This window comes from Haplochromis burtoni, unplaced genomic scaffold, assembly GCF_018398535.1.
Source record: "Haplochromis burtoni strain Fernald_Lab_line unplaced genomic scaffold, NCSU_Asbu1 Contig_17, whole genome shotgun sequence".
Classification (NCBI taxonomy): domain Eukaryota; kingdom Metazoa; phylum Chordata; class Actinopteri; order Cichliformes; family Cichlidae; genus Haplochromis; species Haplochromis burtoni.
In genome coordinates this window covers 808,681-834,230 of record NW_024582378.1, presented here as the reverse complement: position 1 = coordinate 834,230, position 25,550 = coordinate 808,681, and the positions used below count along the sequence as shown (strand labels likewise).

Below are 25,550 nucleotides of genomic sequence, written 5' to 3'. Positions count from 1 at the left end.
TAATTCGCCTATAACATAATCAGTAACCCGATATGACACAAAAGACATACGACTTTCTCTCTATCTGGTTATGATCTAGTCAACTTGCAGTGTTTCGAATGCGTGTTAAGATTCTCTGCAAACTGCCTGAGCATCATCATCAGCAAGTGGTAAATGAATATAATGAATTCAGCTTAATGCAAAACCAAAACTCAGTCTGAGTGCTCAGATGTTAATTGACACAAGACATTTTTATGATCACATGAAACAAAAAACTCAGCGTAGCTATTATACCTCAAGTCTTAATGTTTTACTTTCTACAAACAGGGCGAAACGTAGCCACATCAAGTCAAAACCCCTTATTTTCTGTAATATACAGTGCTGTTGTTGTACTATAATGGATGCTTATATTAAACATAACCTAAGTTCAAACAATGAAGTCAGCATATGTACAAGTAATCCCTGTGAGCCTAAAACTCAGCCTTCCTACTGCTTTAAAACTGACGTTTCTTCCTACTGTTGGCTCTGTATGATGTCATTAAGAGTTAAGCTGTATGTTTTACAGTCATCACCGGCACACAGCTCTTGACGTGAGCACAGAAGCTCCTCCTACTGCTGTTCAAACCTTCTTTTTGTGAGAAGCAGCCAATCGGGAGGGTTGGCTTTCGGGGTGATACTTCTGTAAAGCTTGTCGTCTCAAACTAACCACTAAAGGACTTTTATACATACATTTATACAGCGCTTTTACGTTTCCACACACCCCAATGGATTAATTAGGGTCAGTATCCAGGATTATACTGTCAACCTTTCTCTCAGAAGATGACCTACTCTACCTCCTGAGTGTAAAAAGAATAAACATGGTGCTGGAAATGAGCAGAATAGGTCCCCTTTAAGATATTTAGCCACTGTTTTTGAAGGCACTAAAACTTTAGATTTTAATTCCCTAAATAAATACTAAACCTCTATCTTGCATCAGAGGTAGGCAAGGTTAATGTTAGTGTGATTCATAAGGTTCAATGTTTCTTGCTGACTAAGGTGAATTAAAGATAGACATATTTTAGTACAAGGTGCTCCTATAGAACTTATGTGGTGTAGGGACAGCACCTGGTCTACTGCAATTCTTACAAATGTAGACATCTTTTCATGTATTTGTGGCTCAAAGGTGTGTTTCAAAAATGATCAAATTACATAAAGAAACTATAAATAAAAAGGCCTGCAGGTAAACACCAATTATATTTAACTATATATATAACTAACTATTAATCCTAAATGGTGTAGCATAATAATACCACTCAAGGTCACCATCACAGAGAGAAGGGTTTCCAGCACACCTGCTTAGCCACACAGGTGTCTCCAATTATTGTGGCTGATTATGCCGGTGCTCAGGTTGAAGGTTTAAGCTAATGGCAAAGCTTCGTGAACCAAAATAACTGGGTGTGTCCTGCGATGTTAAATTTCCATTGTGTTATAGCCAACATCAGGTAATGGAGGTGCTTTTAAAACAATCCTTTCCTGTTCACAGATTTGTGAAGTATAGATGAAAGCTAGTATAGCATCGAAAGCTAGTTCGTGATGCACTACTCAAGGTGGAAACTGATTGTAAACGAAGTTTATTTTCTGTATTTCATCCTTTCATAGCTTTGAAATGTTTTCAAATGGGGGGTCAATTTCGCCTTGGATCTAACCAGAAAAAGCAATGTGAACTGAGTTTTTATTGTGCCGTTTATGATGCCGCTGTGCTCAAAAAGCCAGTGTTTCAGGCTGGCATAAGTAGCATATTTGTGTGAGGAAACTGAGCCGAAAACAGACTGAAATCGTTCCAACTGGTGGTGTGCAACTTAAGAGTCTGTAAATGTTTTAGTTTCACCGGCCCAAAGAAGTGCGAGCCAACTCGGGAGTGTCAATCAAGCGCAGTCCTCAGAAGGTGTCTGATTGGGAAAGGGAAGCGAAAACGACGCTTAATCTAAAGTTCATCCTGCTAGAAGAATTATATGCAAGTCATTGAGGGTAGAGTGTTTTGTTTTTTTGGTCCCTTTTCATGGAAAGGCACAGCACCTTGCTGTAAGTCTGGGTGTGGTTTGATAGATGTTATCTAACATTTCCTTCCAGCAGCAGACAATCCTTTTGTTTGCTGTGTCAGAAGCTGTAAGTCACCACTGGTGTGATATTTTTTTTTTTTCTTTTTTTCCTAAGTTCTCCAAAGTTAAAAGTTGAAAATCGAGTCGGCTGTAACACCTTAAACTTAAAATGACTCCTAAAGAGGTTTGATTTTTACTCGGATAAAACCTTTTTATTGGAGTAAGAAAGGGTATATGTGACATAAGGAAACTGATAAAGAACTAGGGAAACTTTTTTTTTTCTCTAAACCTTTATTTGACCAGAAGCTTCACTTTCTGGTCAGTTTAACAGAACTTCAACTATGTTAAGCTGTATTTTACTAAAGAAAAATTAAAGTAGATTTCGACTACAGTAATTTCAACTGAGTTGGCACGATGCTGTCTTCATACTGCACATCTGTTTAAATGCTCTTTAAAAAGTTCACGTCACAGCTGAGGTAAAGGGGAAAGGTAAGCAGTGAAATCGCATATCAGACATGGATGGGATGTCTACTTTTTCCCCCTCAGCTAATTTCTCCAAACACCAACAGCTGATAGTTTCACTCCAGTCAGCTGTTTTCAAAAACAAACTTTAACGTGTGTCTACAAGAAAGCAGCTGAGGTTAAAACGACAAGAAAATAACACCCTAATGTCCAAATTAAACGCTCGCTGTTTGGATACATGCAACCACTGATTTAGAGTACCGAGCGCTGTTTTAAAACTGGGTGTAATTATAGGACGACTAGTGATTTCTGTTAAAGTTAACTGCGGCGCAGTGCCTGTGTGTCGAGGCTGGTATGAAAGTCGACAGCGCTGTTAGTTATTCAAATCCTTTGGCTGAAAGTTGAAATGTGTAGCTTCCTTTCTTACACTTGCTAATGCGGCTAGCTGGCTTTGTTGTATTAGCTGGGTAACCTTCTGGTAAGTGATAGCGTTAAAAAGAAATATGGGGGATAATTTGCCAAGCAGACAGACGCTGCATCCCAGTCATAAACAGAGGCTAGCTTTCCGCTCGCAAGGTTAAAGGGAGGAGTCCCTGAAACCTGCTAACTATCGGTAACCTTTCTCCGCTACTTACCATATGTCTAACTAATAATCGCTGGCTAATTAGCTAACGGTAGCATTAGAGCGTTGAGCTAGCAGTGCGGCGCTAGCCCCCTTTATGCTAGCTAGCGCTAGCACTTTCCTTTCATCTCCTCCCCCAGTCCCGAAATTAGGTTATAATCTGTAATTTCTAAATGCACAATCACAAAAGCCGCAAGCTTTGCGAGGGCGCAGAACGTAACTCCTCAATAATGTCAAAACGGACATCGAAATCTCACCTTAATTAGCGATTAAATAGCCTTGTTGCTGCTGTCAATCCCGGAATAGGTTTATTCCCCCGTTTTAATCCATCAGAAACGCTCACAATTCCCATCCACAATGTAGCTGTGCCATCTGCTAAAACATCGTAATCCGGATCATCACAACGACGACTTCGAGCTCACGTCCCGTTGTCTGCTATTTGTGTATTTTTTTTTCTTAGTTTTATGTCTGTTTTTTCCCCTTAACAGAGCAGGGTGTCCCTTTCCCCTTTCTTTGTTCTGTAATCCAGTAAAATTGAAACTCATTCGCCTCCTGCTAATCCCAGCCCAACTCAACAACAGCATCTATTGGCTGCAATTTACATACAGGATTAACGGAGCAACCTCTGGAAAAACCCTCAGAGAGCAAAATGTACACGGAAAGGAGAATGTCCTTAAAAAATAATAATAGTGAAACGCGCATATATTTTATTTAGACTGTGGCTATTTAAATCACCGTCTGCCACTTGACAGCAACTTCACACATTACTTTGTGTTTTAAGAAATCCTTCATAGACTGCGTGTAGGTGCTTTGATGCGATAGCTGCGCAGTATCCAAAGTATTTTTAGGATTAGGATCTGTCCAAAGTGGATCTACGGCAGCTACATGGATCTTGTGGCCATGGAAGTTATGCCATAGCTGCAGTGATTGCCCAAAATAGCTCATGTCTGTTTGATATAGGGTAAAGTTCAGATCCTAGAGAAGAGGTGCTTTTCTTTTTTACATTTCCATGCAGGTGTGGAAATATATGAATATTTAAAAATAAGAAAAAGTTTCTAGATTCTGACAAAATGTTTTAACCAGAATTAAAATGTAGTGCCCAAACCTCAATATGTAAAGTTTTTCTGCTTCTCTAGCTCCACTGTGATCTGCATATTGTAGAAGTTGAACTGAATTTATAAACTATAATCCCAGTCTTGGCCATCTGTTATGTAAATGGGTGTGAATGTTTAATTAGTCTTAAAAAAGTCAGTTTTACTATGACCTTTTAACAGCTGTCGTAAGGTCGTTGGCTTCACTTTAGCTTTAGAATTGATTTTTAAAATTTGAGCTCGTATTTTTGTTTTGCTCCACGGTCCGAGACATCAATATCGCTCTGATTTGCCAGTAAGCTACGACCCAGCTTGACCCCTCGGGTCAGCAGGATCAGGTTATTTCATGAGTCACAACAAATGGTAATGAAACCCGTTTTAGGTTTTATGCCTTGCAAAGTCTTGTTAGGTGCACTGGACCATTAGAAGTTTAAAAGTAGAAACATGCCTGTTTAGCCGTTAGCTGTTAGTCTATAGTTGCTGGTTTTAAACGTAATTGTTCCCAATTTCTGCTTGTTTTCATTTTTGTTTTAGTTTCATTGGACTACTGATGATCTTACTTCATTTTATTTCTACGGTGTTTATTAATGTTAAGTTATATATATTTTTTACACTTATTTGTTTTATGGGTAATATTATTTACATCCAGCTTCATCTGATTTTAGTAAAAAAAAAAGGATTGTGCTAGAATGTCTGTTATAGCTTATGCTTTGAAACATGCTATATAAATAGCTGCACTATATTTAATGTAAAGAAAAAGGAACCAAGTAAATCCAAGTGTAACTTTTTACTTGGTTCCTTATTTATTTATTTTTTTTAAACGCACAATAAATTGATTGGTTACTTTATTATATTAAATATAAATAAAACTGTTCATATGGCTTTATTAATATTTAACGTAATAAATGGTGAAACTTAGGTTTACTTGGTTATTTTTTTGATGCACTGGTTACTTTATTACATTAAATAGACATCAGCATGCAATCGTTTAACTTGTCCAACCGTCTTAATACCAAGTTTAGTTATACGTGCCCCGTAAACTAACATTAGCTTGATATCCCATCTGTGAGGAAAAGGGAACGTTTCTTATAAAAGTACTTGGACCATTAAATTTTAATCATAAGTTATTTACATTAAATCCATGGCAATCTCGCTAGTTTCAGTTACTTTTCCCTCTTAACTGCTGTGTTCAACTATGTTTCACCAAGAGCAAAAATGACATCTGTGCCTCATCTATGCTGTGCTTTTACAAAGAAGTCACTTCTTACTTATTCAAAATGTCACCTGCATAACCAATCAGCCCTCTAGCAGAAACTGGGACATGTGGATAAGCCCTGACATTTGCCAAGGCCAACAAATAAAACTGATAAATCTGGAGGCTAGAAATCTAGAGATTGTAAATAAGTGTGCAGCGTCTGGATGTCTCATCTCCACCGTGTGGCAACTTTTCCCTCATGAAGGATTTATTGCCATCTTTTCTCGCTGATATCACTGCGTTTTATTTAATGACAAATATTTAGCCATGCACATTATGGTTGTTGGCTGAATCTCCTAAACCGCCGAGCCCCTAAATCCGACACCACCGCTTTAAACCAGCTCTGCAGAAATATTCCGATCTGCTGCGCTTGGTCTCAAAAACAAACATGCTGAAAGTCGTATAAGCATGAAGGGGTGTGAAATAAAACACCAGCAGCCCTTGCCTGCATTGTTAATATTTAATGACTCAATCTCCAAAACCATCGCAGCAATACTCCAAAGGGTATGAACCCTCCAGCTGTAAAGGCCATGTACAATATCCAGTGGAAAATTCAGGTTTTATTTAAGCTGACCAGTGCCTGCCCTGCATGTGTTCTCAGGGGACACTACTCAAGCCTTTCTGCACACCCCCACCCCACCTCTGTGTAGTGTCTCCTGTGAAGCAATAGCAACCTGTGACCAACTACAAACAGGATCCCCCCTTAGTTCAGTTTGACAAATGGATAAAAACAATATTTGGAAGACTTAAGAGTATAAATGTTAGAGGCAAATGAAATCCGGATGATTTCGATCCAGGGAAAGATGAACGTAACTTCCCACATTCCCACACTGCTGTTTGGGTTTTAGCTCCTGGGAAAGCCCTTCAGAAGACTTCAGAAAGGGTCAGTAAAGAAATCCAGGGCCATTACAATGGGCTCACACTGTATTTTGTACCATATATATGTACCATATATAGTAAATTAACACAAAGCCACCGATCAGAGAAAGAGATGTATTGATGCGCGGTCAGACAGTTTTAGACAATGAAAAAGTCTGAAATGGTTCACTGTATTTGTACTACAAATGTCCTGCAACGTCTCCCAGGTTCAGTCTGCACAATGAGTCCACTGATGTGTAAATGGCTGAAAAGCTTAACAAACACCTTAAGGGAGGATTGGTAGTAACATCATCACCATCAGTCCTGTAACAGATGACGCTCTTCATGTGTGTTGGCGAGGGAGGGCGGGGTCTTCCAAGACGGGAAGAGGTTGATTTTGTATTTTATCCTTGGATCAGAAATGACCGTTAAAAGAGCTCCAGTCAACATTTAAACGACCACACTGAACCTAAGTTTGTGCTCATCGTGCTTCTACCAGTAGACGTACATTAAGGCGCTTTGGGACCAAATGGTTCTGAGGAGCTGCCTGAGAACTTCATAACTTCAAGGGCGTTTTTCCTGTTTGCTGCAAACAAATGTTGACCAGGCGGTGGCTGTAGAGGAATAGAAATGATGCCACTGTTCAGTAAAGCACGTTCTTCACTGTCCTTATATTCTGTTTACATTGGGCTTATTACACTTTTCCTTATGTATATACTGTTATCATGGTGACTGCTCATATTAAACATGGCCAAGCTTTCAAACGTTCAGGTCAACATCCAGCACTGTGCTGGATCAGTACATACTCGGTCTGCAGACAGGACAGCATTGCTTTGTACTATTCTTCCACCTTCTCTGTCATCTTCTCCTATATTGCAACAAACTGTTGCTTTTGTATTTGTTCAGTGCTCATGTTCCTTTTAAAAACACAAAGTTGAAAAGTTACTGTAAAAACTGGTTATTTTCACAAAGTTGGTAGCAGAGATGCTATTACTATAGTGTAATGTTGTAGTTACTATGGCGAGTGCCCTGAGATGACTTGTTTTGATCTGGTGCAGTGTAACTAAAATTGAGTTCAAATAATTCTGGATTAAGGGTAATGTTTGCTACCAATCCTCATCAGATATCAAGCAAGGTGAGACACGAGTCAAACTTCCTTTAAAATAAAAACAAAATCAGGCCATCAGCTCACGTACAGCAGACAGGATTATTACAAAGCCAAGGAGCAAAATAAAAGTAATAAATAAAACAAAGCGACTGAGACCCAGTTTTTCTTCTCGTCGTCCATCAGTCTTTTTGCTTTCTTCGTCAAAATTCAGCGCAGTCATTCAGACTTCAGCGAATGACAAAACTTCAAATTTTCTAACTAATGTAAAGCATCAAAAGTTGCCACACTGCCAGTTCTCAGCAGTTGTTGAGCTGATAATCTCTTCACGTCCATATCTCTTTTTTTTTTTCCTTATTTTTTCCTGTTTAAAGTACTTTTAAGTGGTCTTCATGATTGGCTAATAGGTGCTTTCTGTAACAACACATATATTCACTTGAGACAGAGATTCGCTGTTTTGGTATTAACTGTAAACTGAAATGTTTCAGGCGTCCACCGCAGCATCGGGAGACACGTCGGACCAAACTTTGACGTTTCAGGTGTACTTCAGCACGTCCCAGTTCACTCGGGGTCACGTCAGCGTCCCACTCTCATCGCTTCTGCTCATATCAGTGTTGTTCCTAGGGAAGGAAACGTAAAGCATGTCTTCCTTAAAATTTATTATTATTATTATTATTATTATTATTATTATTATTATTATTATTATTATTAAATCAATGACTGAAAAAAGCAAAAGGAAAGAATACCAACATCTTGAGCGCTGTGTGACTCCTGGTGGTGAATTCCATTAGCCGAATTTGCACCGTGGACCTGGAAAACAGTCAGAAATGATCATTTTAGTCCTGTTCTTGGCCTGATTGGACATTAGAAGACCTGTTCAGGTGACCTGGGTTTTAACATCTTAAAACAGTCTTAATAGCTACCATTTGTAGGAGACTGATGGGATTTGGTACCAGAAACGTTCTGGCTGCGTGCATGCAGTCTAGGTGAGGATTGAAAGCGTGATTGCATTTGCTGCCTGCAGAGGCCTTTCTGTGAAGTGTTTGCACGTACTCCCTATGTCTGCCTGGGTTTATTCCCCAAACACAAACTAGCTGTAGTATGGATATGTCAATGTGTGGTTGCATGTTTCTCCATCTTGTTTTTTAAAAAATTTTTTACCGGGCTTTTTTCTGGATTCTTCCGCATGGCCTGGACCAGCTGGTCGACTTGTTGGTTGTGCTCCAAGGCGTTCCTCAGGGCTTCCTCAGTGCTGAGCAGCCGTTGGCGCAGACGGGTCACCTCCGAGTCCAGAGCCGAGGGGTCTAGCATCGAGTACCGCCGGTGGTCAGGGGAGGATCGTTCCCGACCCTGAAAGAACCGCACAAGCTAACTGGTAAGTAAGTTAAATCATCCAAACTGTATTAGGTTTATGGGTTTTGTATATATTTCTTTTGTTTTTAACGCACTTCAAGTACTTTGTAGTGAAACAAGTGCAAAGAGCAGGCTTCTATTACCCATTTTACAGGATTTACATCATGTAGTTTACATGAAACTTTATACATGTGTTTAAATCGTTATAATCTGTTACTCTAATGTAGATAAAGTCATAATAAAATGAATCGATAATACTCAAACCAATCTATTCTTTAAATAGCTCTATTATTATCACTTTAACCTTCAGAGCAATCTATTGACTTTGAAGGAGAGGTCAGAGGTCAAATGTGACATATTTTTGACAGTACTCTGTGGACTCGACATAAGTCAGATCCAGATCAAGCTGAAGTATGGATTAGGTCCTAAATCAATCCATTAGTGGGTGAGCAAATTATTTTCCAGGAAATTATTATAAAAATTGAGTTGGGCAAATTCAGAAATGAGGTTAAAATTGACTTTTTGTGGAGAAAGTACACATGTAAGCATGAGTGTTACCTTATTTAAGATTCCCAAATGCTTTAATGTATTTGATAAACAAAAGTGTACATTATGCCCGTCTTATAAAAAATGTTAAAAATTAAAAAGTTATGTTATGTATTTATAATTATAACTTTCCTTTAGAAGGAGAAGCCTCTGTAGCAGGTGCCATAAATGCTTAATACATATTTGTAACTGAATTTAACTGCAGGAAAAAACCCAAAGTGCACAAAGTTTAAAAACTGTTTTGCTTTTACAAAATAAAATAACAGCATGTTTGCTAGTTAGAATCGCTCACCTGAAAAAACAGCTCTAATACTTTCTGTTGCCCTTGAGTAGGCTGATCAATTTGTGAAAACAGTCCATTGTTATAAGTTCAGTTTTGAACATGAAATCTCAGGTAGGCAAGTGACTGTATTTCAGTGCAAATTACCAAACTATTTCTTTACCTGACAGAAAGTCTGGTGTCTTTATTTTAAATGAAAGATTAAACCTTCAGTGTTAAATGATCTTTCCAGGGAAAGTTGAGCATGCTCAACATCCAAATTTATAAAACAGACTGAAATCGAGGCAATTTCAGTATGAAAGCTGGTTACTTCCAGAAATAATGCTGTAAAGTCATTCATGCGAGATAATGAAATGGGAATAAAGTAAACATACTAACAAAGCAAACTTCTCCTCATCATCATCATTGTGAACCCAAAACCGTCTTTACAGCAGACCAACATGGACTGAAAAGCACCTGAGAATCTAGGGTATGTTCACACTAGGGCTGTGACCAAAATCTCATATCCCTTCCCAGATGCCTTAATGCCCACCTACACCCTGGGCCATGTGACCTCAGGAAATCACATGATAGGGTGGAGCCAGGTTTCCCAATGAGCTCACCTGAAACCCTGGCTGATTGTGACCTACACCCGTTTTCACATCTTGGCTCATGTGATTAGGTAGAGGATCATTAGGTCTATTGTCCCTCTTGGGGGGGAAACTCCCACAGGGCTTAAATTTGGGACTGTCCACCATTTGACACTAGAACTGAAGAAGCTTCTCGGATGAGAGGTGAAACGTCTTCAAGCAACTTAAAAAAGTCCAGACGCTTTTCTTTCTAAGCTCCTTAGACTACAATGACCTGGATGACTGAGAACCTTCACCGACATCCCGATTTTTCTCGTCCATGTCAGAATTTTCATAACGAAACCATGTCCATGCTACAGAGGTAGCCCCTCGTTTAGGACAAAGGATTTGTTTTGACTGGTCTTTCTGTTTGGAACTACCTGGTTCTGCCTGATCTTTACTGGCCATGCTGGTATTCTCTGTGCCTGCATCCACGTGGTGACTGTAAACGCCAGTTATAGTTACTACTTGTATTCATTTGAGATAATTTGTTTGTTGCATAGTCTGAAATTTGAGGTTTGAGAATATTGTAGTTTGTCGTCATTTCAGTTTATTTTGAAAAACCTCAACAGGATCTTCAGCTTTATTGTGAAAGGTTTATGTGGAAAATAATCACGCGGAGCCACACAATGGTTTTACCATCATTGTTGCTGTCATATCGAACAGCCCTAGCTCACACTGTATACACTGATAAAATTCTTTATCAGAAAACTAGAAACCAGCGAGTTTATTGTCAGTAAATTATCATCCAGGTTATCTTAAGTAAGGCTTTTCAACCAATGTTTATATTTCATATGCTAAAAGAAATGTGTGCTTCATAGTTGGGACCACTGAACCTGTGAAAACAAATGTATAATCACACAAATCACAGGCCAGGCTTATCAAGGTGCTGATTCTCCTGTATTTCTAAACTTAGTTTTTAACATTAATTTAAATAACAAAAAAGAAAAGCCTCAAAATGTGGGACCGACATGTGGTTTAGTGTTGTCCAATCATTCCACGGTGCTTTGTTCTCACCAGTAAAAGCAGTTTTTCTCGCAGCGTCTTGATGTCATCCTGAAGTTTCTGCTCCTTGACCTTCCACTCAGCCTTGTGGACCTCTCGGCTCAGGTCTTTGTCCATATCCCGGGAATGACGATGTGATTCCAGGAGTAACACCCTCAGCTCATTCAGACTCCTGTGATTTTAAAAAACCACACACACACAGAGGGGAAAAGTTGCTTTGTGTCTGTGTTTCTGGTTTCCTGACCTGCAGAAATGCAATAAGAACTGGACTCCTCAGAGGTGGTAAAAGCACCACAGTTTCGCTGTCAAGGATTATATGAATCACTCGCTTTGCTCAGACCCTGCTCAAAGATCATCATTATCCAAAAGCAATCACAATATGTGAATATGTCAGGCAGACAGGCCGGTGGGAATAGCGTAGGCGGCACTGCTCCTGCTACTTCAAGTATACATCATCTTAAGTACACTGGCTGTTTGCCGACATACTTGCATCAGTAAACCACATTTACACCGGGGAACAGTTTTCTGTACCTTTGCACTGCATGCTAGCCAAAGGTTTTAGCAACTTTAACATGTTTCCTGCACTCGTGGAAATATTTCATCTCAACAAAACAGTGTTATTTTCGTCTTTCTAAGAAGCGCTCCGGGTGTTTTCTCTGTAAGAACATCTTTTCCGTCTGGTCTAATCGATACATTAACAGATTCTGTGCTGTGGTGTAACGTGAGTCTGTTGCTAAGAGGTGTGGCAGGTTTATGAGGTGAGAGATGCATCATTATATCAAAAGTCTGTTCAAAGCCTGTTTTAAAATGAGTGGAAGCAGGGCTGTGGAATTAATCTAATTTTATTTTCAATTACAATTTTGGCCTCCAGTGATCATTAAAACAATTACAAAACTATTACCGCGCCACATTTCGCTTCACCGAGGCGCTCCCGTTTTATCTTTCACTGCAACCCCCTTTTTCCCCAAATTCTACCAAGCTGTGACAGACTTAGTTCAGTTTATTTTTTAAATAAGTTAAATTCTAATCAACATACAAACTTTTTAAAGAGTTTATTAAAATTTTGATTTAATTAAGTCTATCAATGATCTGAATATTGACCAAAATAATTAGAATTTTTCCCATTAATTAAAAAGTCAATTTCATGAAAAGTTGCTTGAATTTTTCATGATTAAAGGAAAGTCCTCCATGATTACTGACAGTACTCCTCAGTCACCACAACTTACAGCTCGTGTGTGTGTGTGTGTGTGTGTGTGTGTGTGTGTGTGTGTGTGACTTTGACCCAGGTGGGCTGCTCTGAGTACTTCAGAAGCTGCTGATCTACTACTCAACTTTTCCTCGACTACCAACTGTAGGGTTTACAAAGAATCCGTGAAGTGAGCAGCAGTTCTCTGGGTGAAAATGCTTTATTGATATCAGAGCTCAAAGGAAAATGGCATGACCGCCTGAGGGTGATAGGTGGGCAACGGTAACTCAAATAACCACTTGTCACAATCAAGTCAAACAGAAGAGCATCTCTGAACACATCATGCTTTAAACCTTGAAGCAGATGAGCTACAGCAGCAGAGGACCACACTGGGTCCCACTCCAGCCTACTTTTGCACAGGCTCACTAAAATTAGAAAAACGCTGCTTGGTCTGTTCTGAGTTTCGATTTCTGCTGTGACATTCAGATACATATCCATCCTGCATGCTACCATCAGGTTGCTGATGTTGGTATGACAGAGTGGACTCTTTGGGTCCCTACTGTTGCTGATCATGTCATTCCCTTCATGACTGTACCGATTACCCCTGTAATGCAGCGGGCACCATGCCCCAAACCTCAAATCATCTCAAACTGCTTTCTTAAACTTGACACTGATTTCACTGGGATGTGGTGGGATTGTATCATGAATGTGCAGCCAACAAATCTGCAGCAGCTTTGTGATGCTATCATGAACCGAAAGTCTCTGAGCAATGTTTCCAGCACCTTGTTGAATCTGTGCTATGAATAATTAAAGGACGTCTGAAGGCAAAAGATCCAACCTGGTGCTAGAAAGGTGTTCCTAAAGAAGTGGCAGTGAGTGTATGTCACATGCTGAAATACCAGCTTTATCATTGAGGACCCTAATGTATACCCAACTCTAATTAATTAGTGCGGTGGTTCACTAACATCATAATCATGAATAATGTAGGGACTGCATAATGTCAGAATAATGGAAAACAACTTTTTCAACAGCGCTGCAGAAAAACACATTTTCTGAATGGCTTAATGAACAAAGGAGTGACCCTGCGCCTCTGCAACGATGCACTGACTGCCTTTTACACTTGGGTGGTTAAATAATGACCATATTAAGCAGAGTGGGGGTTTTTTTGGACAGTGTGCACTAAAGGACTTGGATGTTTTGTAACTCTACCAGACTCTTCAGTATAGAGAGGTGGCCATCTGGCAAGTCTTTGTTGGAGATGAAACCTCAGCCAGCTGTTCTCAGTGACTTCAGGCACCGCTTTAAAGGAGGTGCGGAGCGGCCGTATGTGCTGGCACAAAGTCAGATATTTTCATAAAGCTTCTGACAGAAGTACGAGCAGTCATCCATCACTTTAGAGCTGCGTCGGTGTTTCTGCCTTATCACTGGGTCGAATGATGGTGTGAAATGTAAAAAAGGTCTGCGATTCATTACAGACATTTTTTGTTACTCTCAGGTGAAAAATAAAAATCTTTGCTTCCAAATTGTGTGTGTGTGTACACACACACACACACACACACACACACACACACACACACACACTATAAGGCATAATGCATTTTAACATAGTTCCAATATGGATTATGAAGCCGGTTATAGCTATTGCTAGTTTCCAACCCATGTCTCTTGTTGGGTTTCTACATTTGCAAACCACAAACAAAAACTACAACATTAAATTGCATACATGCCACAGAAACTTCTTTGTCTTCTCCAGAAAATGGAGAAAATGCATCATAAATCAAAACCTCTTAGTATCAGAGTAACTGCAAGAACAACCGGATGAAAAGCAAAAAGGAAGGAGGAGCAGTGCTTCGAGGTCATGCAATAAAATCAGTGGTGGTGTCTGCATGTATAATACAATGGTGTCATCCTTCGCTGCTGTTATTGAGAAAGTGCTGAGGCAAAATGTCAAATCAATACAGTCTCCGTGTCAAACTACCTCTCCTTCTTCAGCAGCTCCTGGCTGATGCTCACTAGCTGCCCAGAGGCATCATGGGATTTCTTGGTCATGGACTCTAGCTCTGCCTCCATGCGCGTCTTCTCCTTGGCCAGGGCTTCAGCTCTCTTCTCCCCGCCGCGAACTTTGCTCTCCAGCGCTAAAAACAAATTGATAGTTTGCAACACTAGTTATTAATAACTTTAACACAGCTGTGCTAATCAGAACTGTGATCATAAAGAACTTACTATTTTCAATTAATGCTGTAAATGCATTTTAAATCAGATCAGGCGATCACATTTGGGAAGGATTCTGACAAATTTCTATATGCTCACTTTTAATTCTATGCCTGCAACGAGCTTCAAAAAAGAGGCACGTTTACCTCTCTATTTCATCAGCTCTTCTTTTAACGCTGCTCTTTTATAACTCTGAAGCTTTTTTCCCACTTTTGTTCAGTGCAACTCGTTCAGCTCAACAGTATTTTTTTTTTATTTCAATATATAGTAGGTTTTCAGTAGTTGCCATTATGGTGATCAGGTGAATGAGGGACAAACAGCTTATTTCTGTGAGACGTTTAATGACACTGGGAGGTAGTCAGAAATCCTGATATCCAGGCTCGTGTCATACTCTCTTTAGGTGAAATAAAAAAAACTCTGTGAATCACCATAAACCAGCTTTCTCCATCAGGTAAGTAGTTTCCAGGTCTTTTTTGTGAAATTCTACTGAAATGCTGAAATCTTGCGTTTCTGTGTGGGGGGTGGCTCACAACTTCTTGGGTGTAGCTTTGGCAGCAAATGAGCTGCCCTCCCTGCTTTGCTCACAGCTGTTTGATTAAAAACAAGATGAAAATGCGTTTCATAGTTGAATGTTGAACTTGCAAAAGCTACAGTCGAAAAACATGCGTTAATCATCTCAATATAGCGGTGATGGACAAAGATGTTTCAGTTTAGAAAGTGACGAATGTTGTTCTTAAAATGTTTATATGCCCACGCAGTTCATTTCAAATAATGCTGCACTTGAGATGTCTGCCATTTCTATTCATCTCTGAAACACCCCACGTTTTTCTCCGATGATGCCAAGCGAATAAGATAACGACGCAGGCATTATTATTAGTTCAATTCAATCCAGTTTTATTCACAAAGAGCCAAATCGAGAGGCTCAAGGTGCTTTGTATTGTAAGGTAAAGACACCGCAATAATGGTGTTTTAGATATTTCAGATCTCTCGCTGCTGATGTCTGACGTTCATTTCCCCTTACCATCTTCAAAAATCAATTTCTATTTCATTCATAGACAAGTAAAGAAGGTCGTCTTAATATTTGATCTAAACTTTGTGCAGTTTTTGTTTGGAAATTCTTACAGATCAGGGTCATCACCGATGACCTCAGAGTTTTAAAAAAAAGAATAAAAAGAGACGAATACAACTATCCTTCGAGTTTTATATATTTCTTTTCTCGTTTTAAATTATTTACATTCCTCCTTCAAAGTGTGTCAATTTGATTATCTGAAGTACATAAAGCGTGCGTTTGGGTGCTTTTGATGTGATGAAACTTATCAAAAGATTTCTGGGTGACGATCAAAGAGTGTAACGGTGAAGAACACGTTCCCCCGCGCGATGAACTCGGCGTGACTGTCGGAAAATAAAGCCTCCAGTCGCCGCACAAACATGCATATTTATTTATTTATTTATTTATTTATTTATTTATTGAGAGAGCTGACAAGTTCTCAGTTTAAAACCTAAACTTGAAGGAAATGCTGCAGGCAAATATCAAGCTTCGCCTCTCTTTATCCTGAAATGAAACACCTGTACGTGAAAGACACAATTCCTCCGCAGAAACTCAATATTTCAGGATATCTTGTCACGAAAGCGCTGAAAGAACAAAGACATCGGCGAGCTCAAAAAAGGGCGCTGCGCGCTTGTTTACCTCCGATTTGTGATTTGAGGGCTTCAACCTGGGAAGTGAGAGTAGAGACTTCTTTTTCCCTTTTCAGCAGCTTCTCCATTGTTTCTGCAGAAAAACAACATAGCAGCCATGAGACGCCTCGCTCACACAACGCGCCGATGATCCAAATCAGTGCAGTGATTTGTGACTGGAGTGCCACAAAGTTTTCCACAGTTTTGTGTTACTTCCTTATCTGTCACTTGGCAGGATACAGTGAAATCCTATGAAGTTATTGGACAGACGCCCTTGTGTACCAGAAGAGCTGCGATTTTCTCGAGCTTTTTAGCCATTAGACGCTTAAGTGAGATTTATGTAACAAGACAGAGGCTTGTGAGGTCTTTATTTATAGACTGACTCAGGAAATCTATTTTATTTCACAAAGACATACGCATAATGAGTACTGGTCAGTATTTAGTACCTCGGAATACATTATAACCTCATATATAGGATATTTTAACTTGACATATTTTTAACCAGTTTAGGGAACTGATTTGCTTCCTATTTTGTTATTATAAATACAAGGCCCTTTTGTAACCACTAGCCATTTATCTTAGCTTAGCACAAACAGTGGAAATAACTAGTCTGGCTCGCTTCAGCAGAGCAACAAAATCCATATCTCAGCTTTGCTTGTATGTTGAAATGACTGTCAGGTGTTTGTGTTTTCATGTGTTCCCAAAATAACGGGGAAAAAGTGAATCTGAATGACAAAAACTACCAGCGCCTGCTGAGTAGTTGATGCTTAACTCCCAGAAATGTGTCGGACTAGTCAAAAAACATAAAGGTGTTTTTATGTTGACAAAAATTACAAGATTAAAAGGGAAGTAGTGGTGAAAAGCAGATGGAAATAGGCAGAAGTGGTCTCTATACAATATTATTTTTACAACACATTCTCAGGAGCAAGGAGGGCGGCATTATTCCTAAAATGTTGAGCTCTTTCTTTCAAGTTGTTACGTCCCTTTTTTCTTTTTCTTTTTTTTCTTTCTTTTTTCTGCCAAGCTTTTAAATTTCTTCTCATCTCTCGAGTGTATACATGGGTAATATGACAAGAACAATGGGAAGTAACACTTTGGGAATCACTGGGAAGTAAGAACAAGGAGCAAAAAGCACAAACGTGATTAAACTAAGAAAGCAGATCAGCTGAAGTGTGTGTGATTGGTGTGCTTTTTTTCATGAATCTGTAGTCGGGATTAAGATAAACACAAACATACCTTCTATGTTCTGTTTTAGCTTCATCTTCTCATCTGAAATTTCATTATCTTCTATCACCTGAAAGAGGAGAAAGTGTCAGGTGCTGAATTTGTATCTAAACACTGCAGGTGCCTCTTTCTCCTCAGCCACTCACATTAGCATCATTAGATGTGAAGCGCTCGGCCTGGATGGCCTGGAGCTGGTTGGCCGTCACCCTCAGCTTCTCCTCGAGTTTCTGGATCTCTTCTTGGCTCGCCTCCTGAGCTTTCTGCAGAGCCTGGTAGTCCGTCATCTGCTTCTCTGACAGCTCCAGCCTCTCCCTCAGCTCCTCCGCTCTTTTGTTCTGCTCCATCTGAAGCGTCTCCATATCTGCCAGCCTCTGCTCCGCCTTCTGTAGCTTATCCGTAGCTGCCTCCAGCGCGTGCTTTCCACTTTTGGCTTCCAATTCAGCCCTCCATGTCTGGTTGCCTTGAGCCAGCTGGTCTTTGGCCTCCTGCAGACGAGCGCAGAGGTCCTCTCGTTCCTTTGTCAGGATGGCAGCTTCAATTTTATGTTTGGCCTTGAGGTTCTCCACCTCTAGCTGGTGCTCCATTTTCAGGCTTTCCAGGGTTGCTCTCAGCTCCTGGGTGTCCTGCTCTTGACCTTCTGTAGCGGTATGACTACTGCTCAGTGTTGCCTTTAGTTCCTCCAAGGATCGCTGGTGGTCACTGACTAAAGTGTCAAATTTAGCCTGCAAGAGAAAGGGAGAAAGATCGCTTTTAGGTCATACTTGCTGCATTTGTGAAACGAATCAATTCAAATCAACTAGTAACCATTCAGGGGATAATGCAACCCAAAGATTTAACATGCATGCTTTTAAAAATTTGAATAGTTAACTCTAATCTCATTGTGTGTGATTGTCTCTGGTTGTGCAGACGGCTTGGTGCAGGATCTGCAGTGCTGCAGATGCTCACTGGTCTGTTGTGGTGAAGAGAGAGCTGAACGTGAAGGCAAACCTGTGGATTTATGAGTCACTAAATTGCCAAATGCATTCACTCCTCCATCAAAGTCATTGAATTCAGGTGTTCTAATCACTCCCATGGCCACAGGTGTATAAAATCAAACACATAAGCGTTCACAAACATTCGTGAAAGACTGGGTCGCTCTCAGGAGCTCAGTGAGCGTGCCACTGTGACAGGATGGCACCTGTGCAAGTCCAGTCGCGAAATTTCATCCCTACTAGGCAAGGCAAGGCAAATTTATTTGTATAGCACAATTCAACAACAAGGTGATTCAAAGTGCTTTACAGAGACATTAGAAACAAAAACAAATAATACTAAATATTCCACAGTCAACTGTTAGTGGTATTATAATGAAGTGGAAGTGCTTAGGAACGACAAAAACTCAGCCACAAAGTGGTAGGCTAAATAAAATCACAGAGTGGGTCAATAGATTCTGAGGTGATCAATTTTCTGCAGAGTCAATCACTACAGACCTCCAAACCTTCAGATTAGCTCAACAACAGTGTGTAGGGAGCTTCATCAAATGGGTTTCCATGGCCGATGCAACTGTGTAAAGCATGCTACCACTGGACTAGAGCAGCAGAGATGCGGTCTCTGGAGTGATGAATCACGCTTCTACCTAGCAATCCGATGGATGAGTGTAGGTAGGTTTGGTGGTTGCCAGGAGAACAATGCTTGTCTGACTGCAGTGTAAAGTTTGGTGGAGGAGGGATTATGGTGTGGGGTTGGTTTTCAGCAGTTGGACTCAGCCCCTTAGGTCCAGTAAAAAGAACTCTCAATGCTTCAGGATACCAGGACATATTGGATGATTTCATGCTCCCAACTTTGTGGGAACAGTTTGGGGATGGCCCCTTCCTGTTCCAACGTGACCGTGCACTTTTTTGCAAACAAGGTCCTTAAAGACATGGATGAGCAAGTTTAGTGTGGAAGAACTTGACTGGCCTGCACAGAGTCCCGACCTCAACCTGAAAGAAAACCTTTGGGACTGTGAGCCAGGTCTTCTTATTCAACATCAGTGTCTGAGCTCACGAATTTGCTTCTGGAAGAATGGTCGGATCTTCCCATAAACACACTAAACCCTGTGGAAAACCTTCCCAGAAGCTTTTATAACTGTAAAGGGTGGGCTGGATTAAGAATGGGATGTCATATGTTCTTGAAGGCAGACGAGCGAATACTTTTGGCAATATAGTCCATGTTTCAGTTTGTGGTCATACTTTACCTACGACCACAAATGCAAGTGTCTTTTCACACCGCTTTAAATGCCTGTTTGAATTTCAAGACTTGGTTTTAGGGTTGAAGTTAGAGTTAGGTTTAGGTTTAGGTTAGGCTGCCATGTTTGAATTGGGTGGAATGTACGGATGATGAGATGAGTGAAGAAGGGATGGACACAGAGAGACTTCTCAAATTACATTTTGATGTAACATTCTTATTCTTGTTATAGCCACCCTGATTTACCCTTTTTTCTTTTTGTAAATCCTTTGAAATTTTGTAAGCAAAACTGAATCCTGCTCTAAATGAAGGATTCCTACAAACACATAACTGCACTGACATGACCACACTACTCTGGCTGACTTGAAGACAGTTATAAAAAACAGAGCAGCTTACCTTCCAGGTGTCCATCATTTCCACGTTTTCCTTGGTAGCCTGTTGAGCTTTCTGTTTCATCTCATTGATCTCCACGTTCTGTTTCTCCACGACAGCCTTCAATGAGTCGATCTCCTGCTGGCTTGCTGCTAAGGCAGTCTCGTACTTCTCTCTGAGCTCGCTGCTCTCCTTGTAGTGCTCCCGGCCCGCTGACAGCAGCTGCTCGCGCAGCAGGAGGGTCTCTGGCTGGGCGTCGGACCCCTGGGCCGCATCAACACGGTCAACTTTCTGCCAGCTTGCATCAGCCCCTTTGAGCTGGACCTGGAGATTCGTGATCTCGGCTCTCCTGAGGCTGAGCTCCTCCTCCAACTGCATGATGCGGCTCTTCTCTTCAACTGTAGTTTGCTGATGAGAAAGAAAGCAAGAACCCAGCACTGCTTTTGAAAGTTTTTTGTTTTTGTTTTTTCTAAGGAGAAACATGTTCTTTCTATAAAGTAATTGTATTTACTACAACAGGTGGAAGACCCTGCAACAGACTGTCATTCCAAAGAAACAAAGGTGACGTGACGAAGAGCGGAAATCAGCCCATAAGAAAAGGAAAACAGAGAAATCTATGCAGGTCCTGGAGATGACCAAGTGCATTGCAGAGGATTTACAGTACAAACATGTGACAAAGTATGTGGACAGCAACAGATTGTTCAACAGTTTGGCTCCCAGTGAAGATGCTACAATGACTCTGAGTATTTTTTTCTCATTGGTATTTTTGGAAAACTTATAACACATAACTGCAAACAAAGTTTGGATGTGTGCATACAGGGTGTAATTTGTTGGGATTTACTGCTGCTAAAACGTGCAGCCAGCGAGGATGATGTCCTAACTAATTTGCCATTAAATGAAAAACCACATCTGATTTCAATCTGGCCTATTTCGCTTTCAGTCTCAACTCTTTGGATAGCGCTGGACCACGTCCAGTGTGGCTGCAAATTTTAAAATGCTCTGCTCTAACCACTCAGACGAGCACATGCTGTATGTGAAAACGTGTCAAATCAGCCGCCCATCAACTTGAGTTTTATTTTGTGGAAGAGGCGAAGCAGATTTAGAGATTAGGACGGATGATGCACGAATTTTGCATTGGTGTGGGCTGCGTGCAAGAAGACAATGCATGAGGTGCGCCTCCCTTCAGGTCGTTTATGCTGAACGTTCTCCCTCAGACACGTCGGGAAGTTATAGTAAAACCCTCCAACAAAATCAAAAGAACAAACACGTCCCGGTCACGTTCCCAACCTGATGTGATGCTTTCAGGCTTGGATACTGCAGAGTGTTCAGCTGAAAACTGCTGCTGGTTGGACCAGGCTGATCTGTGTAAGAGGTTGAGGTCTATGGTTAAACTGTACATGTGTAAATCCAGGTGACGAGAACGTGACACTAAAAACTCCAGCTGTGCCTAAAGCAACCCAGAAATGCAAACCTTGAAGGGGTGATGGGCCAAATTTAAATCCGGTATGACCTTCGATTTTTATTTATTTCGTTATTTTTTTTATTTTTTTTTTTTTTTCCAGCTTAGGCCCAGAGGTTTATCACCCCACCCCTTTACTTCCTAAGAATTCTGTACCAAGCTACCCGGCACCACCTGGTAGATTTATGCAACTAGCTGGTGAACACAGGAGAACATTTAGTGTCTAATCCTAAAATAAAAACTACTTTCAGCTGCTCCCTTGTCACATGGAGTCACCACAGCAGGTAGCAGCTGTTGTTTAGTTTGGCAGAGTTTACGCGGGACGCCCCTCCTAACCAAACGGCGATTTTTGTGTCTGGAATGGAACCAGTGACCTTTTACTTGTTTACTTTTTAAAACCTTAAGGTTTTAGTTGCATCACTTAATATTTAGGAAGATATCCTTGATTTTTAGAGGGTTAGGTTTGTTCTTTTTTGTTATATACTTCCACTTGCCTCACTGAAAAGTATCTATTGGTTCAACCATTTTTTTTTGTGGCAAACATTTTCAGGAGTTGGTGAAAACAAAAATTAAGTCCAAAACAGAGCAAATATCGGCAAGACTTATAAATAAGCCAACTGAGGGCTATTCCTTTCATTTAACTTCTTAAAGAACTCTGACGAAGCTTCATGTTCTTATTTGGGTGCAGATAGCTTCACAGAGCTGCCTGGAGCAGCACAGTCGCTCAGGGCTAAACTGGCATTTTGTCAGAAATAACACGAAGCCAACATACAGCAGAGGAAAAACACATTACACAAAGACAGAACAGAGGTTAACTCCCTATCCTGCTGAGGGCATTTGAGATTTTCACTCTTGCAACATAAATATGAGTGATGCAACACCCAAAGTTCCTCAAGATTCCCATTAATATTAAGATGTCTGGTAACTTTAATGATGATGAATATCAATGCAGGAAACTGTGGAACATGTGGACATAAAATCTTGATGTATGAAAATACTGTTGGGAACTTTGTGTTAATATATTTATTTAGTGTAATTAATATAGGTGAAATATCTTTAATAAATTAGGCTGGGGCATTAGCGAGCGTTGCTTATTAATGAATCTGCCAATAGTCACTCGGTTTTTAATCATTTTTCTGTCTCCGACCAACTCCGTCAGGAGAGATTGGGCTTTTTAAAAGTGCTGAACACAGTTTGCCATCAGTAGCTGACACACCCGTCTACTTATCAGAACTTACTTCTCTAATAATAGCTGCCTTGCTCTGCTTGAGGCCGAAAAACCAAAAATAATGACCAAGGAGACGCTGAAAGGCCGAGCATAGAGGACAGACAGCTGGGTAATAATTCTGTGTGGGTTATGCAACCACTTGCAAGGTCATTGAATCTGTTGTTTATATTAAAATATTGACTAAGAGAGCTTTAAGTCTTCTACAGATGGCGGATGGATTTTGCCATCCCTTTTCCCCCTTTCCCTGGCTGTTCACAACTGCAGTCACTCGTAATTTTAGAGGAACACCATCAAAACACTGGCACCGGTCAGGGTTTGCATTTCACTCGGGATCAAAGTCCAAATAAACCATCAGAATTATTACGCTGCCCTCATAATAACGCGGAAAGCCTGCACTTAAATGCTAAAGCCATTGTATCATTTCCATCCAAAATAATTAAAGCGAGGAGCCAAAAGGATCAACTTGTCGCTGTCCAAACATTTGTGGAGCTCAGTGTGCAAAAACCAAAGGTGGAAAATGAAAGGAGAGCGCAGCCATTCTCTGATCTTCTAGAAGCAGCCAAGCAAATATAATAGAGCAAACCTCAACAGTGACATATGCACAGCTGCAAACATCCTCCACACATTTGTTTCCAATCAGAATGGAAAAAGAAAAACAGCCAAAAAAAAAACAAAACTGAGATTAAGATGGAGGACCTGCTGCACAGTGCACAGATGTTAATTTCAACCCAGATCCCAGCTGACCAGACCAGAGTTACTAGCTGATTCACACCAGAGACGCTGCCTGAGTAGCATTCAGATGACGTCGCACACACACACGCACGCACACAGAGGAGTAAAAGAGTCTATGCAAGGTTAATGTCCTCAACAGCATCTGAAGTCGATTTGAAGTCAGGAACTGAGATAGCTCAAGAGAGGATCAAAGCCAAAACAAGATCAAATCTTTTTTTTTTCTTTTTTTTCACCTTGGTTCTCTTACCCAACCTCAAGGATACCGCTTCATGAGTGCATCTTCCCTGTTGGCAGAAGCAGACCTTACTGCATATACGAATCCAAGCATTTCAAAGTGTTTTGTTATCTTTTGATGGCTGAAAATTGAAAGCTTGCGCGGTTTGATTTGTGATACCGTGGTCTATTATTAAAGAGCCTGTCTACGTGGAGCGCAGCGCTGCATGTCAAAGTGGTGTAAAGGACGTCCTTCGCGGCGCCGACTAAAATGGGCGGCACCGCCTATGATTTGTCTTGAAAAATTTATCGAAGCGTCCGTAATGGATCCCCTAAATAATTTAGCGACTTCTCGTGTGTTATTAATTACATAACTGCTCAAAAATTGGTGTGGCGCCTGGGGAGATTCATCCTCCACAGCTTAAGTGGAAGGGGGCCGTTTCGAGTGATACGTCCCGACGTCTCAAAGTGCAGCAGGCGACAGATCTGAAAGCCAGCTTTGGATTTAAAGGGGGGGGGAAAAAAAACCATTTAAATAAAAATTAATGGCAGCTAATTGCAACATTAGACAAAAGAAAAGCTGAAGCAGCTGCGAGCCTCTGTTTTCTGATTACAAGCGATGGAATGAAGCAGAGGAAGGCCCAGATAAAGCCAGTCTGGTTAATGATCATGTGTAATGTGAAGAGCTGTGACCAACACCCACTATCATTTTAAGTAAATAACAAACTTCATATTTCCACTACTTTCCCATCTATTTCTAAATATTAAAGCTGGTAATATTCCATAGATACATTATTGATTATAAACAAATCCATGAAAAGACCAAAACCAGATCTACTAAGACCTTATTTATCCTGGGTTTGAGTTAGGTGGGAGCTGATATAACAGCCATGACTGACACAAACTGTGCTTTTTTCAGTTTGATTCACATTAAAAGGCTTAAAAAAATACGTATGTTGCATGCATGTACTATTCACATTAAGAGAATGCAAACTAGAGACTACAGAAAACGTCTGAAAAGTGAAGCCATTCTCCCCGCTTGCTCTGGTTGTTAAAAGAAGCCCAGATGTATAGATGTCTATGGGGAAAATGTCTCTACTTCTCACTTAAACTCATCACAAAAGTGTTTACTGAGGTCAGAGGTCAAGGTCTCAGGTGCTAGTTTGAAGCCATACTCAATAAAATATGAGAGCTTTGTACAACACAGACCTCATTACAGTTGCAAAAGGAAGGAATCCATTGTGATTTATTATTGCAATTTATCACCATATGATCGTGCAATGACCCCCTCGATCATTACGTGCAGTTTCACTGATCAGGCTAGCAAGCTGAGCCATCAATGAAGCAAAACTGTGTATGCACAGTTTAAGTACAGGGAGAAAAGTCAAAGTTACCAGACTCTTTAAAGAGGTTTTTACTGGATTTGACCGCTTATTAAATAGATCCCACTGAAAATTAAAGTGCTTAAAGCCATTAAAGAAAGCTTCATGCCCACATGACAACAAGTGGGCTGCAATGGGAAAGGTTTGGACCATGTTACTGCGAAGAGGCCCTGCTTTGCATTGTTATTTATATTTTTATAAATAAATGTTTATGTTAACCCCTAAAGCTAGTTCTTTTCCAGATTCTAACAGTACTTAGTTTGATTTTACAAAGATAGTTAAGTATGTTAACTTTTTTTAAATGAGTCAAGCCATCAGTGGAACCAAAAGTTTGGGCCTGTTTGTCTCTCTTCTGCTTGTTGGTTTTGGTCTTTTTTTTTTTATGGGATTTGGACTAAACATCAGCCTAATCCATTAAACTA

General features: G+C 40.4%; 2 protein-coding genes and 1 long non-coding RNA gene across 7 annotated transcripts in view; 1 reads left to right on the top strand and 2 right to left on the bottom strand.

Annotated features, from left to right (window-relative positions):
- The window catches only part of gtf2ird1 (GTF2I repeat domain containing 1), a 41,042-nt gene extending 37,236 nt beyond the window's left edge, over positions 1-3,806 (bottom strand). For 2 of the 3 annotated variants that reach the window (XM_014330766.2, XM_042218287.1), the window contains exon 1: positions 3,399-3,803. The gene's annotated coding sequence lies outside the window, so the exon portion shown is untranslated. Of the gene's footprint in view, positions 1-3,398 lie in introns of all 3 variants that reach the window. The other variant, XM_042218288.1, reaches the window with a different exon arrangement.
- On the top strand, positions 1,269-21,613 carry LOC102304003. Its single transcript, XR_315407.3, has 3 exons — positions 1,269-1,460; positions 8,651-8,825; positions 20,634-21,613. It is a non-coding gene; the product is annotated as an uncharacterized LOC102304003 (long non-coding RNA).
- The window catches only part of clip2 (CAP-GLY domain containing linker protein 2), a 52,765-nt gene continuing 33,143 nt past the window's right edge, over positions 5,929-25,550 (bottom strand). For 2 of the 3 annotated variants that reach the window (XM_005916008.3, XM_005916009.3), the window contains 9 exons: positions 20,139-20,522; positions 17,687-18,262; positions 17,553-17,610; positions 16,327-16,410; positions 14,407-14,563; positions 11,255-11,414; positions 8,612-8,800; positions 8,201-8,260; positions 5,929-8,070 (listed from right to left, as the gene is read on the bottom strand). In XM_005916008.3, coding sequence (XP_005916070.1) covers positions 8,059-8,070; positions 8,201-8,260; positions 8,612-8,800; positions 11,255-11,414; positions 14,407-14,563; positions 16,327-16,410; positions 17,553-17,610; positions 17,687-18,262; positions 20,139-20,522 — 1,680 coding nt within the window. In that variant the 3' untranslated portion in view covers positions 5,929-8,058. Of the gene's footprint in view, positions 8,071-8,200; positions 8,261-8,611; positions 8,801-11,254; positions 11,415-14,406; positions 14,564-16,326; positions 16,411-17,552; positions 17,611-17,686; positions 18,263-20,138; positions 20,523-23,766; positions 23,818-25,550 lie in introns of all 3 variants that reach the window. The other variant, XM_014330759.2, reaches the window with a different exon arrangement.